We start from the raw sequence: 15,883 nt of genomic DNA, 5'->3' as shown, positions 1-15,883 counted from the left end.
ACTGCGTTCCCTGTATTCTTCATTAAGTGAATACTTGGATCTATCGGAGTATTCGCCACTTTGAGGTCATCTTTGCTGAATTTTTCTAAGATTTTCTCAACGTAATGCGTTTGAGATAGACTTATCCCTTCAGCCGTCTTGGAAACCTTAATTCCAAGAATGACCTCTGCTTTCCCTAAATCTTTCATATCGAAAGTTTTCGAAAGCATCTTTTTAGTTGTATTAATGACATCTAAATTATTTCCCATAATTAGCATGTCATCTACATACAAACATAGAATAACACATCCTTTAGCAGTTACCTTTGTATAGACACATTTATCACATTCGTTGATCTTAAATCCGTTTGATAATAATGTGTCATCAAACTTTAAGTGCCACTGCTTCGGAGCTTGCTTTAGCCCGTATAGTGATTTCACTAACCTACACACTTTCTTTTCTTGTCCCGGAGCTATGAACCCTTCTGGTTGGTTCATATATATCTCTTCTTCGAGTTGTCCGTTTAAGAAAGCGGTTTTCACATCCATCTGATGAATTTCCAGATTATATAAGGATGCTATAGCTACTAACACTCTTATTGAGGTGATTCGACTAACTGGAGAATAGGTGTCGAAATAATCTAACCCTTCTTTTTGTCGGAATCCCTGTGCGACAAGTCTTGCTTTATACTTGTCTATAGATCCATCTGTTTTCAATTTCCTTTTGAAAATCCATTTGCAGCCTAGAGGCTTGCAACCTGGTGGGAGGTCTACTAGCTCCCATGTATGATTTCCCATGATGGATTCTATTTCACTATTAACAGCTTCTTTCCAGAATGGAGCTTCTGGAGTAGTCATTGCTTCTGTGAAAGTTTGAGGTTCATTTTCTACCATATAGGTTAGAAAATCAGGACCAAATGTCTTAGCTTTCTTTGTCCTTTGGCCTCTTCGAGGTTCGAGTGTTGTTTCCTCGATTTCCATATCATCTTCTTTAGATGTTTCCAGATTTTCCTCTTCCTCATCTCTTACACGTTTTCTACTTTCAGATGAGACTTCTGAATTCTGTTTGAAAGGAAAGATGTGTTCAAAGAACTTAGCATCTCTCGATTCCAGAATGGTGTTTACGTGTATATCTTCGATTTCAGACTTATGTACTAGAAATCTATAGGCGCCACTATTTATTGCAGGCCCTATGTATACACAGTCCACAGTTTTAGGTCCTATCTTGACCCGTTTAGGAGGAGGGACTAATACCTTCGCCAGACACCCCCACACTTTCGTGTACTTAAAGGATGGCATCCTTCCTTTCCATAACTCATATGGAATTTTACCGGTCTTTCTATGGGGTAACTTATTTAATAAGTGATTCGCCGATAATATCGCTTCCCCCCACAAGTTCTGAGGTAAACCAGAACTTATCAAGAAAGCGTTCATCATTTCCTTTAAGGTTCTGTTTTTCCGCTCTGCTACACCATTTTGTTGAGGTGTATAAGGAGCCGTTGTTTGATGAACTATGCCATTCTTCGCACATATCTCGGCGAAAGGAGATTCATATTCTCCACCTCGATCACTTCTCAAAGCCTTAATCTTTTTATTAAGTTGAGTTTCCACTTCGGTTTTATAAAGTTCGAACTTATCGACTGCTTCATCCTTACTTCTTAGTAAGTAGACATAGCAAAACCGAGTGGAGTCATCGATAAAAGTGATGAAGTACTTTTTACCTCCTCTGGTTTGAACCATCTTTAAGTCATAAAATGTCTTAAGATTGTTGTTCTCTGGTTATTAATCGATAAGTCGATTTCTCTCTGTCTTGGCTTGATTTAGACAGAGTTTCCTTTCTCTAACTTATAGAGAGATAAACTAATAAAGAATAATTAATATTCCTTCTTTCGGGCTAACCGTGATAGGTGTTAATTTAGTCGAGGCAAGAATAAATTCTCTTTCCTTAAGACATTTTACACCCCCGTAACAGTACCAAACGTTGGGGTGAATGCCTTCGGGATACAACGACTAACCTTTCAGAATTTTAAGATGGTACTTCTATATTCTGAAAGCGGACGAACCTGTGTCAGTATTATGAGCTCTTGGACTAATGCGGATGATCTTCTAGACGCTTCTGAAATTCAAGTTCACTCGAGACTTCTTTCTTCCTTTTCTAGATATTCTAGTCTATCCAGAACCTCTAGAAAAAACTTCTTTAATTAGATATTCTAGGCCAACCAGAACCTCTAATTGTTAGAAGGGAAGAGAAGAAGAGAATGAATTGAATTGATCAAAAATGAAGTGAGTTTGGGTGGTATTTATAGGAATTGAATAGGTATAAACTTTTGGGACACATCTCTAGAGTTTTGGGGACAAAACTCTTGGATTTTAGGGACACAACTCTTTGGGAAGAGTTGGTTATATAACTGGGTTTTTCGGGTGAATTTTTGGCCGTCAGATCTGGCTCAAAAACTCGGGTGAAACAGCAGCCGCAAGATGGGCGTAATCTGTCCCGAAAGTTACCCACCGCGCTAACCAGATGGCCGACACCTGGCACAGTCCCGCTTTGTCCCGACGCGGAGAGAACGCGGATCGTTAGATCTCGCGCAATCTCGCGGAGAGAACGCCCACCGTCCAGATTGGCGCGCGTCCTCTTCGCGCGAATGCCCCCCAACGTGATTTGTCCTCTTTGACAATTTAGTACCTATTTCAACCGATTTTTTCGTTCAAACTTTAACCTTGAATTTCTCATTCATCCGGAATCGGATTTGAGTGATTCTTGGCTCTAAATTGTAGAGCTCGACGAGACGAACGCAATAGCGCGTTCCGTTTCTGAGTTTGACGAGTCGGCTCGAGCCAAAATTGGCTCCGATTCCAACAATTAGTAGGTCGTACAAAAATAGGAAAAATTGAGGGGCTTTAAACTCTCTCTTTGATATATAGTTTCAAATTCTTCATTCAAAGCCTTGGTGAAGAATATATTAGCTTCCAAGTAGGAATCATGATTTGTATAGAAAATAAAAATAAAAAATCATAGAAGAGTTAGGGGTTTATATATATATATATATATATATATATATATATGTAGATTTATTTAATCTTCACATAAAATTATCCCAAACACTAAAATACCAAAATATAACATTAGAACATATGCCATTTATTTGACTCATTTTTATTCTTACAAGTAATTAGATTAAATATACATACAAACGAGTCCAAAGCTACATCAAAGAGAAGCTCACACGAACCATCGTAAAGATCAAAGCTACCTTTATTTTATTTTAGAAGGTACATACACAAACAAGGGGACAATATATATTCTAGCAAGTTAGGTTATCTCCAGGCGCGACTCCGAGTTGACGACAGTAAGTCTGATAATAATTCACCCTAGCCCGCACTGCTGCAGAGTTTCCCCCGTTGCATTCAATACTATTGATGGCGCGAATCGTCCTGCCAAACCCTTGGCCAGAAGTAATAAGGGAATGAACATTGTTAGTCCAAAACCACAGTGCAGTTTTGAAAGCAATAACGGGATTTTTAGCGACGGTTTCAGGAGCACGGAGGCCGTCAAAACCAATACTTTTACCAGCAGGACCATAATTGTAATTCCAAGAAATTTGAATAGGTCCTCGACCGTAATATTGCTTGCCAGGAGCACAAGGCCATTGTTTATTGTTTTTGTCACAATAGTCACTTTTTGCTATTTCTTCTATGTAACAGAAATCTGTTCAAACCAAATGGATTATAAACCATTAATCAAATATCTTTGTAATGAAAGAAAAAATAAATGAAAGATTTTCATTTTTTAATCTAGAATCCAAGTATATATATATATAATCAAGTAGTTGTTTAGTAGTGGTATTCGTGCCCGACCAGCCTGGATCCAGGTTTGCACCAGACTCGTTTAAGAGCCTACCCAATAGCTAGACGAGCTTTGGCCTACGGACCATCTGGTCCCGGGCTAGACCGAGAGATTAGGAATGATAGAGAAATGGAAAAAAATGGATAAATTTTCGACATATACATTGAGTTATTTGTTTTCGTCAAATCAACAAAAGTAATTTGAAAAACACGTGCTGAAAATTAGTATCGAAAGAGAAAAAAAAGAAAACTTACGTCCAGTCTCATGAGTGACGTGTGCAAAGAATGCAGCGATTTCGCGTTTTGAGGTAGCACCTTGACCAAAACTAGGGTATGATTGAGTGGCTTGAAGAAATGTTTGACGCGAATAAAAATTCTTTCCAGCACATCCGCTGCTAGCCTGATTAATTATTCCATTAAAAAAGGCCGGTGATACGATACTGGCAACTGATTGTGCACTAACAATAGACGAAAACCCAATCAAAACCCCCAAAACTGAAATAACTCCAATAACACTGCCAAGAGGTGACATTTTCTTTTTTCTTGTTTGAAAAGAATGATTTGGTGAGAATATAGGAAAATGTAGGTTCTATTTATAGAAGTTGTGAGAGTTGATTTTAGGTTAGAATATCTTTTAGATGTCAAGTGGAATTGATATGAATATGATTGGAGAGTTGATTTTATGTTAGAATAATCCAATTCGCCGCCTTCCTTTACTCTAGAATGTCGTGATATCATACTTCTAAATCTTGTTGGGTTCATCCATATATAATTTCGTTGTAACAATCAGAAAAGAAAACATCTCGAGGCCAAAGTTGTCATTAGTTCAGTTGTGAGATAGTGAAATAGCTTTCCGATAATTACAAGTTATGGATAATTGGCTGTTCTAAATTTAATATGGTATCAGAACTATATCCACTCGTGATAGGTTTAAAAGTTACGTGTGCTTCATGTGACTCGGAAAGTAAAAATAAATGGCCTGTTAGCCTAAAAAATTGCCGCACGGAAGAGGACATGGTAGAAAGTTTCACATGGGAGTTTTAGCCTATCGAGTAAATCAATTCAACTTAATTGGTCTGGTTGGATCTTCTTGACCCTCCGGGCACTCATTTGACTTGTACATTTTATTCTTTACACTCTCTTGACACTCTCTTTTCATTCTTCAATGGAGGTTGTCTATATATATATATATATATATATATATATATATATATATATATATATATATATATATATATATTTGTTTTTAGACGAAAGAGTGAGCCATGATTTCTGGAAAAAAAATGCACAATTATTGCGAAAGAAAAATTCTCCGTTGAACCAAAATCACATTTTTTTTTCCCTGTGGATAGGCTAAATCCTTTAACAATATCTCCTTTTGCCATTGGAATAAAAATATGATGATTCTGGATAAACATAATGAGCAAGACACTTTGAAACAGTCCTTTGTGCAAAAATAAATGGAGAAGGGGTGCTCAAACATAGCCCACCAAGTTGGGGTTTGAATCTTCAACGAAAAAAAAAAGTTGGGGTCAGGGCCGTGTGGTGAGGGGTGCGGGCCGTGCGCCCGCACAGGGCCCCCCACCACACGGCCCCCAATTTCTATCTCCTAAGGTTGTAGAACATTAAGTGTAAATAAAATTAGAACACAATCACTAGAGATGTTCTAGCTCTACTGGTGGTGAGTTTAGTTAGGTCGCGTACGGGAGGTCCCGAGTTCGAAACCAAGTATTGGCAATTCGCCTTCATCTTTTTCTGAGCCATGTTACTTATTCCTTGCTACCTATTAAATTTTATAGTTTGATTTTACTACCTTAAATTTTCATTTCTATTCTACTTCCAATCAAATAACAATTTACTTTTGTTTTTTTAGAGCATAATAGTTACTCCTTGCTAGCTAAATGGGCCATATTAAATTTTAGTTTGATTTTTTTTTTGTTGAACTAATTTTAGTTTGATTTTAATACCTTAAATTTTGATTTCTATAGTATTTGCACATCAAATAACAATTAAAGACGGCAAATCACAAGCCCCTGTTCACTTTAGCGCATATCTCTTTCCAAAACTTGTCTTGTTTTTTTTCTTGGATGTCGTCTGTCTTTCAAATTCATTCCAAGTTAAAATCATAATTTTGGAGAGTCACGCATTGAGAGGATGATAGTTTTTTTTTTTTTGTTGAGGTGAGAGGATGATAGTTAAATCTATCTAACTAACATTTGGCTATTTCAAAAAAAAAAAATAATCTGTCATAGGAAAGGGCCCGTTTGAAATTGGCACTGGGCCCCTAAATTCTCAGGCACGGCCCTGGTTGGGGTTTGAATAAAGACCTGACTCACTTTCAAGAAATGATTTTTCTTTGAAAAGTAAAAAAACTAGTTTTAATCAGGGTAACAATAATATGGAGGTCAATAACCCACTGTTTTTTTTTTTGAATAAAGCTTTCAAATAAATATAACATCCAATGTAAGTTACAAATTCGAGAGAACAAGAATAAGATAACTAATCTAGGATGAGTAAGTGAACTGAAAGGACTAGAAAACTAAATAAGCTCTAGTCAGGGAGCAATGAGCGATTTCGCCAAATTATGAGCCTCCATATTAGAGATTCGGGGACAAAATTGTAATTCAATGTCCACGGTTGATATTTGTCCACGAATCCTCTCTAGATCTCTAGATATTCGCCACGGAGGTTGGCAATTTGGGTCTGATAACATCTCCACCATCGACTTGCAATCCCCTTCTAATATATAAGTCTGAAACCCCAGCTCTTGTCCTAACCAAAACCCTAGCTCAAACGCCTTCATTTCGCTATGAAGAGGCGAAACCGATGGAAACATGATCATCTTTGTCCCTAAAATCTCTCCCAAATGATTTCGAGCAATCGCTCCTGCAGCCGCATGTGGTGGATTGAAAGCACCATGTGTACCTTTACGCAGTAGAGATTTGAATTCGAATCTAAATTAAAAAAAAAAATCAGTTTTCAATAAGTTTTCATTAGGATGCAACCACATATATTTTTGTATAACTTGAGGTTCCATGTAACACTTATTCTTCTCGCAAACTTGTGTAAGATGCTCGGCGGTAGGGCTGGGAAAATGGTCTTTGAGCCCGCGACTTGATCGTGCCCATTTGCCTCGAAAGGAGGCAGTGGGGGCCTGCTACCCAACTTGGGTAGGCCCAACTTAGGGCTGGGAAAACGGTCTGGGAATCCGGGACCTGGCCCGATCCGCCCGGACCGTTTGGACCCGCAACCCGAAGCTTACCCGAGCCGGGCTTACCCGGACCGTGGAAATCGGGCTTATAGGGCGGGCCTCGGACAGGGGTTCAAATCCGAGACCCGGCCTGAAAAGCCCGTCCGCTACCCGCCCGAGAGAGGTCCGCCCGCTCCAGACCCGCGTAAGAGCCTATAAATAGGTCTCTTAAAGAGCCCCAAATAAAACCCTAATCTCTTCTTCAAGAGAAACCCTAATCCCTTCCTCTCTCTCTCTCTGCCTCTCTTTCTCTCTACTAGGTTTTTTCTCTCTCCGCTTCTGTTTCTCTCTCTCTCTCTCTCTCTATATTCTTTCTTCTTTCTATCTTTCTCTCCAAAGAAAGTTTTCACTACTTGTTATGAAATAGTGAAAGAGATATTGGTTACAAATATAGATATCTTTCTTTCTATCGTTTATCCTTCGATCTAACCTGGCTATGGGTGTTTGATAAATAAGATGATGTTCGATTTAGGGTTTACTGTAATCGTTTCTACATGTGGGTTAAGTTTTGGAAGATAAGATTTGATGTTCAGTAAGTAGATAGATAATCTAGGGTTTACTATAATTGTTTTTTTTTTTTTTTTTTCAGGTTGTAAAGCAGATCTTAACTTTGGTTAATCCAGGGTTTCATAAATAGATGGATAAATCTCTCTGGATAAAGGTTCATGATGTGTTTTTTATTTTTAGTTTTTATGATTTGAGGAAGCTTAAACAAATTGTATCAAATACATATAAATGGATAAGTTTTCTTGATATATTTTCTGTTTGATTCTTTAAATGTTCTTGATGTAAATCTCTCTAGATAATCTAGGGTTTATAAGTATGAGATGTTGTAATTTTGTTTAGTGATGTTCATTTAAACCCTAGGATGATCTAGGGTTTCATAAATATGTGCAATTGTGTATTTTAATTTTTTTTTGAAACCAATTTTGTGTATTAATTAATCAATAATTTTTGCTTAGTTAATCAATAATTTTGTTTCATAAATATGCTTAGTTAATCAATAATTTTTTTTAATAAATAACCCGAGCCCGTCCGGCCCGTCACCGACAGAGCCCGCTCGGGCAGGCAGGCTCGGGCGGGCTGCGGACAGCCAATAAGGGGAATATGTCCGGCCCGATCCGCCCGACTAATAGTAGTGGGCCCGAGGTTTTGGTGCCCGATCCGCCTGAGTCCGATTCTATTATGTCCGAGCCCGCCCGATTCCCACCCCTCGCCCAACCTGTGAGAACGGGCAGATACAGTCAAAGACAGGTAGGATCCTTAACCTGTCGCCCCACCCGAAAGGCTTGTACGTGAATAACCCAACTGATATATATATATATATATATATATATATATATATATATATATATATATATATCTGACCAATAGATCAATTCATAACAACAGGATTAATAAGCCCTAGAGCTTCCACATTTTTTCCTCAAACATGTCGAACATCATTCTCTTTCTTTGTCTAAAGTCTAAACTCAATCGATCTACACCCATCGTACATTCGGGCTTGGGTTCTGATTTAGCTGGTTGGACCGATTGGGCACTGAAACTAAATGAGCACATGTTTTCATCGGGCGGATTGGACCGAGCATATTCCAAGAATGACATTCCCATTACCTGCCCCGGTATGGCTTCGCAGGTGTCAGACATATCAGATCTTTAGTCTCACCCAATGGCCAAATTTCACCATCCATTGAAATCTCTCCTTTCATATCAAAGCAAGCCCTAAAAACTCCATCCCTAGAAATCTAACCCAATCATCTATCTGCTTGTACTGCAACAGGAAAACACATCAGACTTTATAACACTTGGAGGAAATATAGCTAAACAGGAGTAGGGGTGCGAATCGGTCCGGACGGGCGGGAAACGGACACTAACTCAACCGGTCCGGGCGGAACGGACACGAGTCCTAAGTGTCCACTAGGACATCCGGATAAAACGGGCGGACATTTCGGATTGTTCTCCAACAAAGTGCCCGTCCGTGACCGTTTTGATAGTCGGGCAAACCGGATATCGGTCGGGCGGACACCGGTCACTAATGAACAAATAACGAAACTTTTATTCGAAATTTAAAATGTTTAGTCGCTAAATACAACTTTCTAAAACTCCCACTTTACAATTCTAAAAAGTAAATGAATTCAAAATCGCAAGATAAGCATTGAGATTTCTCATGGATTATGATCGGTTTCTAGCTACTTCTCATGGATTACGACCGTTTTATTGTGGATTCTCGGGTTATTGATGAGATACTGAGATTTTGGAGGAGATAGAGACTAGAGAAGTAGAACGACGAAGACAAAATTAAGAAAAGTGATTTCTAGGGTTATTTATTTTTACTCTTGAAATCTAATGGTTGTAGCTAACTCTACAAATCTAAAGGCTTAAAATCAATCATATAGGCGGGCATGTATAACGGGTAGGATAAACGGACGGGTGTGGACGGGTTCGGTCGAGCGGACGATATAAGCGGGCGGACTCGGTCGGACCACCGGGTAAAGACCTATGCCCGCGTCCGTCCGCTTAAGATCTTTCGGCCGGGCGGGTACGGCCGATTCGGGCATCGGACGGTCACGGACCCTTCGGACTCGGACGGTCGTAGGCGGGTTCCGTGTTTTCGGGCCAAAATCCCACCCCTAAACAAGAGTACCCAAATTCAAATATCCCCTTGATTTAGGACTTGCTTCTACTTTGAGAAAGTAAATATCTCAAATTAAATCTCTCACGAAGAAATCAAGAAAAGAAAGAAAGTTTCAGTATTTTATAATAAATTAATCAATTTGATAGGATTTATTATCTATGCCTAGGACGTCGGGGGATTTTTTTTTTGGAAGACGACTACGATCTACGTACTTCGTGATATTTGGCATTTGATACATCATAGATGTGATAAACTCGATAACTGCCCCACTCAAACATTAACAACACCGAGTCTATAGCCCAACAAAGAAAATGGCCTGAAGCCCAACAACTTTATTAATACCTACATAATTCCAATTCAAATAACCAAAGATTCCACCTTTTCTGGGGTTCGAACCTAAGACCTTTAGGGATTTCTGGAGTTTATGTCAACACCTTGGAACCACTTGGACTACCAACTGTTGACAGGACCTCTGGGGATTAATGTATATAATTTTGCGTAATATAATTGGTTCAACGAGATATTCGCCCCATATTACGGTTAGATGATGATGACTTTGGGTTAAAAAAAAATTATGGAGTATTAAATTTGTGTTCTTTCAGGCATCTTAGGATGCATTGCAATGTGAGAAAACATTGTTATTCATCTTCACGGGCTTCTCAATCCATTGTGAATGTGCTCATTTTTCTAAATGACATATGAATCCATTGTGGTTATTCCATACAACTTATATGAATCATATTTGCTCGGTTGCTACTTCCCTAATATTATTACTACTAAATCATATTACTTGCACATTTACGTTTCTTACAGAAATCTACCAATTAAACAAATGTTTTTTCGATAACCAATTTAATGGCATCTTTAAAAGTAGAGTACGTATGTGAAAGATTCCTCATAAAATTATTCTCTAAATTAACTTTCGGCTCAATCCTCATTTCAATCTGCAGGAAGTTGATAATGTAAGAGGTCAAATGGAAAAGAAAACACATTTGGAGAGGACAGTAAGTTCCAAAAGAGGAATCAATTAATATTCTCCATTCTAATGTTAATATGCGATTTCTGAATATCTTTAGCTTATACCTTTTGGATGTTTTATATTTTTATGATTCCATGATACATAAAATGTAAGGTGAATTGAGTCATATCAACTTTATTGAACATGTTCATGCAATATCATTGTGACTTCAGAGCTATTTATCATGATGTATATTAGAAATAAAAAATCATGTGCATATATATAAAAACTAGGTGTCCACCGCGTCCTACGGACGCGATAGATCCCTTTTGGCTAACGCCTTTGTTAGTATATAATGGAAGAATATATGATGTGTCAGTGAATCTTTTACGGTCAACATAAGTCGGGTTGAACATACACTCAGACTTGCATGTACCATTGTTTCTATTTTTTCACCACCTGGGATCACACAGGTATCTGTGATTCGCATGATTGCGAATTACAGACACCTGCATAATGTCGGATGGTGAAGAAGTAGAAACATTGGTACATGCACGTCTGAGTGTATGTTCGACCCGACTTATGTTGACCGTAAAAGATTCACTGACACATCATATATTCTTCCATTATATACTAACAAAGGCGTTAGCCAAAAGGGATCTACCGCGTCCGTAGGACGCGGTGGACACCTAGTAAAATTACATAATGTCATGGGAATTTTAACAAACATGTTATCTACAAATATACCTGAAAGATAAACTTGAACAACTCTTGCTCCAGTAGATTGTTCTGTATTTATAACTTTCCTAGGGAGAAGATTGTGGAGTTTCTAAAGGGATATCTGAGTGATAATCGGTTAGAGAGAGATAAAATAATTGAATGCGGATCTGTGAGTGATAAGTGGATTCGATTTGCATCTGGGTAATTTTAGTTGAGATAATTTAGGGCAACATAATTATGGGAAGTGGAAGTCGGTTAGGGAGAGAGGAAAATTTGCATAAGGATTTTTTTTTAGTTGAGATAATTTTAGTTGAGATAATTTAGTTGAGATAATTATCTGAATGTGATTTTAGTTGAGATAATTTAGGGCAAGATAATTATCTTGAGATAATTTAGGGCAAGATAATTATCTTCCACTTTCATTTAGTTTCAAGAAACCCTAAGTTTTAAGAAAGAGTTATGGGAAGTGGAAGTCGGTTAGGGAGAGAGGAAAATTTGCATAAGGATTTTTTTTTTTTGTTTAAATAACATTGAGGTGTATATAAATAACATGAATTGTTTTCTTTTAAGAGAAGTAAAAAAGTAATAAACTCCACAAATATAAACATTGAGGTGTATATAAATAACATGAATTGTTTTCTTTTAAGAGAAGTAAAAAAGTAGTAAACGACACAAAAATAATAAGGAAACACATGTTTCTTTTCAATTACATTCCTCTAACAGTATCTTTACAGTATCCATTACGAAACCATAAAAAAAAAGAGTAATAAGATTTCATCCCACACTGTCCATTTCCTATTGAATTGTTCTCCCTCCCTTCATAATTATACATGAATAAGAAGGTTATTGAGGTTTAGATATGAAATTTGATAATTATACATTTCTTCGAATACTTCGACAGCAAGACTACATTGAAGCGGTATATCTGAATGAAATTAGTAAGAAACAAAATTAGTCTTGTAAAACAGTAAATCTAATAAAACTTGAATAGGTTTTAAATAAGAAAATTAAACAACCAAAGAAGTTCAAAAGAGAGAAAGTGGGTGCAGTGGGTAAGAATATAGTTTTGAGCACCTTTTTCTCGATGAAATGATTGATTCAAACCTGCACCTGTGGAGCAATGGAAGCAATGTTATTTAAACCTGCAAATGAAAATCATAAATCAATTGTCAAAACTAAGAAAAACAATAGAGAGATTAATGGAAAACTAAAAACAGTAGAGAGATTAATGGAAAACTAAAAAAGATAACTCAAAATATTGAGGGAGAAGTTAATGAGGTTTTGTTTATTCGTGGTTTTAGGTGAGAGAAAAGATTGAGTAGTTTTAGGTGAGAGAAAAATTTGGTAGTTTTGGTTGTACGAGAGAAATTCGTGGTAATGTACGTGGGGTTGGTTTTGGAGGTAAAAAGAGGTTGGTTATAAAAGACATAAATAACCTGTGGGATAGTATTTAATTACTGAAATATGTAAAACTGTATACGTGGTGATATAATGGTCCATTAGATCGTAAAGTACTTGATGAAAATTCGAGGGACGCGAATATCTCAGAGATATATCAACGGTCCACCTCAATTGTGTTTTATATAATAGATATATATATAATTTTTATTTCACTTATTTAACCTTCTTAAACAACTATTACAAACTATTACAATATCCAAGTACAACATTAGACCACACACACACACATATATATATATATATATATATATATAGTGGAACCATTTATTTTTACTGATTCTTTATTCTAGTAGTAATTAAGTAGGTTACATGAGCTTTTACTAAAAGCATCACCTAAACCATATACATACATCTGCTAGACTTCGTGATAAGGATAATAGTCGATAAACTATTTCGCTGACAGCTTAAAGACCACCAAGACTTCATAGATACCATAAGACTATTTTTGTTTGTAATTTTATTTTATTATGCGTACATCAAAGTGGTGATCGTAACTTTCACATACGTGTACGGGCAGACACTATATGTATATTCTAGCAAGATATGTTACTACCCGGGGTAACACCAAGTTGGCGACAATACTTTCTGTAGTAGCTAACCCTGGCACGGACTGCGGCAGGGTTTCCACCGTTGCATTCACCACCATTGATGGCACGAATTGTACGACCAAACCCTTTTCCGGAAGTAATGATGGAATGGACATTTCTACTCCAAAACCACAAAGCAGTTTTGAAAGCAATGATGGGATTTTTTGCGACGGTTTCTGGAGATTTTAGACCATTAAAGCCAATACTTTTACCAGCAGGACCATAATTGTAATTCCAGGTTATCTGAAGAGGTCCTCGACCATAATATCTCTTGCCAGGAACACAAGGCCATTGTTTGTTACTTCTGTCACAATAGGTCGCCTTTGCTATTTCCTCTACGTAACAAAAATCTGTTCAAACCAAATACAATACCGTATTATTATTTAAATCAAGAAATTGGACTGAAGACCAAATTTTAAACTTTTTTTAATTAAAAAGACAAGTCAGTTTCTTTGTTTTGTTAAAAACTCAAATTTTTTATTTTTGCATTAACGGGTTGGCATATGGTAAATTAAATAAAAATTGGAATAAGTGTTTTCCGTTAAAAACAAAAAGAATATGATGCCTGTAAACATCGTTAAAACATAAGTGCCCTAGCTAGTACGATTGAAAAGAAAGAACTTACGTCCAGTCTCATGTGTAACATGGGCAAAAAATGCAGCAATTTCACGTTTTGCATTAGCAGCTCGACCAAAACTAGGGTAAGATTTAGTCGCTTCAAGAAATGATTTAGGCGTATAGAATTTCTTCCCTGCACATCCACTGCCAGCCTGATTCAGTATTTGGTTAAAGAAAGCAGGTGTTACAATATTTGCAACTTGTGCATCAACAATACATGAAAATCCAATCAAAATTCCCACAACTGATATAACTTTAATAACGTTTAGAAACGACATATTTTTTCCTTGTTTAAGAAAATGATTTGGTGAGAAACATAGGAAATAGCAAGTGGTATTTATAGAAGTCTAATGTTAAAATAATTTCAATTAATTATTCTTTTTGACATATCAAGTTCAACAGATGGATGTATATGATTGAACATACGATTTTATATTAGAATAATGTCTATTTTCCGCGTTGACTATCCTTGAAGGTAGACGGTAGCGTAATTTTCGATATATTAATTTTTCATATTTTAGTAGGCAGAAAACAGGCATCTTAGACTTGTTTATCAATCGACATGTTTCAGTGGTAATCACTAGATCTCAATAACATGTAGGATTCAATTAGGAAAAAGAAAAGAATGGTGATCAACTTTCAATTTCCCGCAATTGGTGGATCGGATAACAATGATAAGGAAGTCAATGTATATCATCAAATTAGAGTGAAGTCTGGATTTAATTTTATTTATTTATCCCGATTATCATTAACAAAAGAATATGCATGATACTTATTTTTGAAGCAATTGATGTTTAGAAAAATAAACAATTCAATTTGTACAGGATTAACTAATTCAATCTTTTACGTAACCAATTGTTTTTTTAACTATGAATTATCTCGTTATACAAGTCTGCTATCGATAATTTTATATATTTGCAGCTTATTATAAGTACCCCAGAGCTCTTCTTTGGTGTTTAAGGATCGAAAAAGAACATTAAGTATTGGGCAGTATGGAAGCACTCCCAATAACCAATTAAGCTTTTTTCTTGGAGTTGGGATGATTGGGAATGTCAAAACTTATGAGCCAAAATTTTTGTCTAAAACAAAATTACAGTATTTATCTCATTTAATGTTATTACAAAGCATAATCTAAAAGGTTGAAAGAGCTAAGTATGTGAAAGAAACGACTTAATTTCTTTCTTGTTTTTGAATTTTGAACTCATTGCCTTTCATTTCAATCCTATGAAGAAGAGTAGAAGACGTAGCAAATCTATGGTCAATTTTTTTGTTGACAAATCTATTGGGGAAAAATCTTATGTCGTCGAGTGGGCTGCCACAAACAACTTGAATCAACTGCATAAAAATGAAAGCACTGACAAAATATTCAGCCATTACCATAAGTGTAGTAGTAAAATCACATAAACTCGGAATTTTCCTTATTGCAATGGAGCAATTAGTAGATTGGTGGTAAAAAAATTAGATAGCTTCTTTGGTGGGAATGTTTAAAATCTTACGAAGATATTTTACAAAAGACCGTAGTTAATGTTCAAATTCCACTACAAAAAGCAAAAAAATTTACGACGTTTTTAAACCGTCACTAAAAACAAAACCGTTGAAAAAGATTCATCGCGACGAGTTTACAGACGTCTCTAATAATAAAAGACCCGTCGCCAATATCTTGTCGGCAATACTTTTCTGCCACTTTGCTTCGCCTGACGGCTTTTATTATCCATAAACCGTCGCTGATGTCACAGAAAAATTTAATTTAAAAAATTGTCAATAATTTAAATATTTCAAAGTTGTAAAAGATCAATATAAATAATCATGTACTTCGATTTGTTCTTCTTC

At 36.5% G+C, this 15,883-nt stretch overlaps 2 protein-coding genes across 3 annotated transcripts; both read right to left on the bottom strand.

Moving 5' to 3' along the window:
* Window positions 1–3,099: 3,099 nt before the first annotated feature.
* Window positions 3,100–4,386, bottom strand: LOC147559788 (chitinase 5-like). 2 transcript variants are annotated; one of them, XM_086661735.1, is made up of 3 exons: window positions 4,080–4,386; window positions 3,256–3,687; window positions 3,100–3,200 (listed from the first exon to the last, which is right to left on the bottom strand). In XM_086661735.1, exons 1-2 carry the CDS (start codon window positions 4,354–4,356, stop codon window positions 3,284–3,286), a joined length of 681 nt encoding a protein of 226 aa, XP_086517861.1. In that variant the 5' UTR covers window positions 4,357–4,386; the 3' UTR covers window positions 3,100–3,200; window positions 3,256–3,283. The 2 variants fall into 2 exon arrangements, with proteins under 2 accessions (XP_086517861.1, XP_086517860.1); XM_086661734.1 differs by having other exon boundaries at window positions 3,100–3,687.
* A 7,679-nt stretch (window positions 4,387–12,065) lies between these two features.
* Window positions 12,066–14,356, bottom strand: LOC147559787 (chitinase 4-like). Its single transcript, XM_086657877.1, has 4 exons — window positions 14,061–14,356; window positions 13,402–13,785; window positions 12,462–12,529; window positions 12,066–12,312 (listed from the first exon to the last, which is right to left on the bottom strand). The coding sequence occupies exons 1-3, from the start codon at window positions 14,329–14,331 to the stop codon at window positions 12,486–12,488; spliced, it is 699 nt and encodes a 232-aa protein (XP_086514003.1). The 5' UTR covers window positions 14,332–14,356; the 3' UTR covers window positions 12,066–12,312; window positions 12,462–12,485.
* Window positions 14,357–15,883: the final 1,527 nt, after the last annotated feature.

Source organism: Eschscholzia californica, unplaced genomic scaffold (assembly GCF_041429995.1).
Source record: "Eschscholzia californica isolate CP2 unplaced genomic scaffold, dmEscCali1.0.p SCAF_2, whole genome shotgun sequence".
Classification (NCBI taxonomy): Eukaryota; Viridiplantae; Streptophyta; class Magnoliopsida; order Ranunculales; family Papaveraceae; genus Eschscholzia; species Eschscholzia californica.
This window is presented reverse-complemented; position numbering and strand designations above follow the sequence as displayed.

Coding starts and splice junctions, on each gene's coding strand:
- LOC147559787 (XM_086657877.1), bottom strand. CDS start 14,331: ATGTCGTTTCTAAACGTTATTAAAGTTATATCAGTTGTGGGAATTTTG. Junction 13,786..14,060: donor TGTTACACATGAGACTGGAC/GTAAGTTCTTTC, acceptor TGGTTTGAACAG/ATTTTTGTTACGTAGAGGAA. Junction 12,530..13,401: donor CCAACTTGGTGTTACCCCGG/GTAGTAACATAT, acceptor TTTCATTTGCAG/GTTTAAATAACATTGCTTCC.
- LOC147559788 (XM_086661734.1), bottom strand. CDS start 4,356: ATGTCACCTCTTGGCAGTGTTATTGGAGTTATTTCAGTTTTGGGGGTT. Junction 3,688..4,079: donor CGTCACTCATGAGACTGGAC/GTAAGTTTTCTT, acceptor TGGTTTGAACAG/ATTTCTGTTACATAGAAGAA.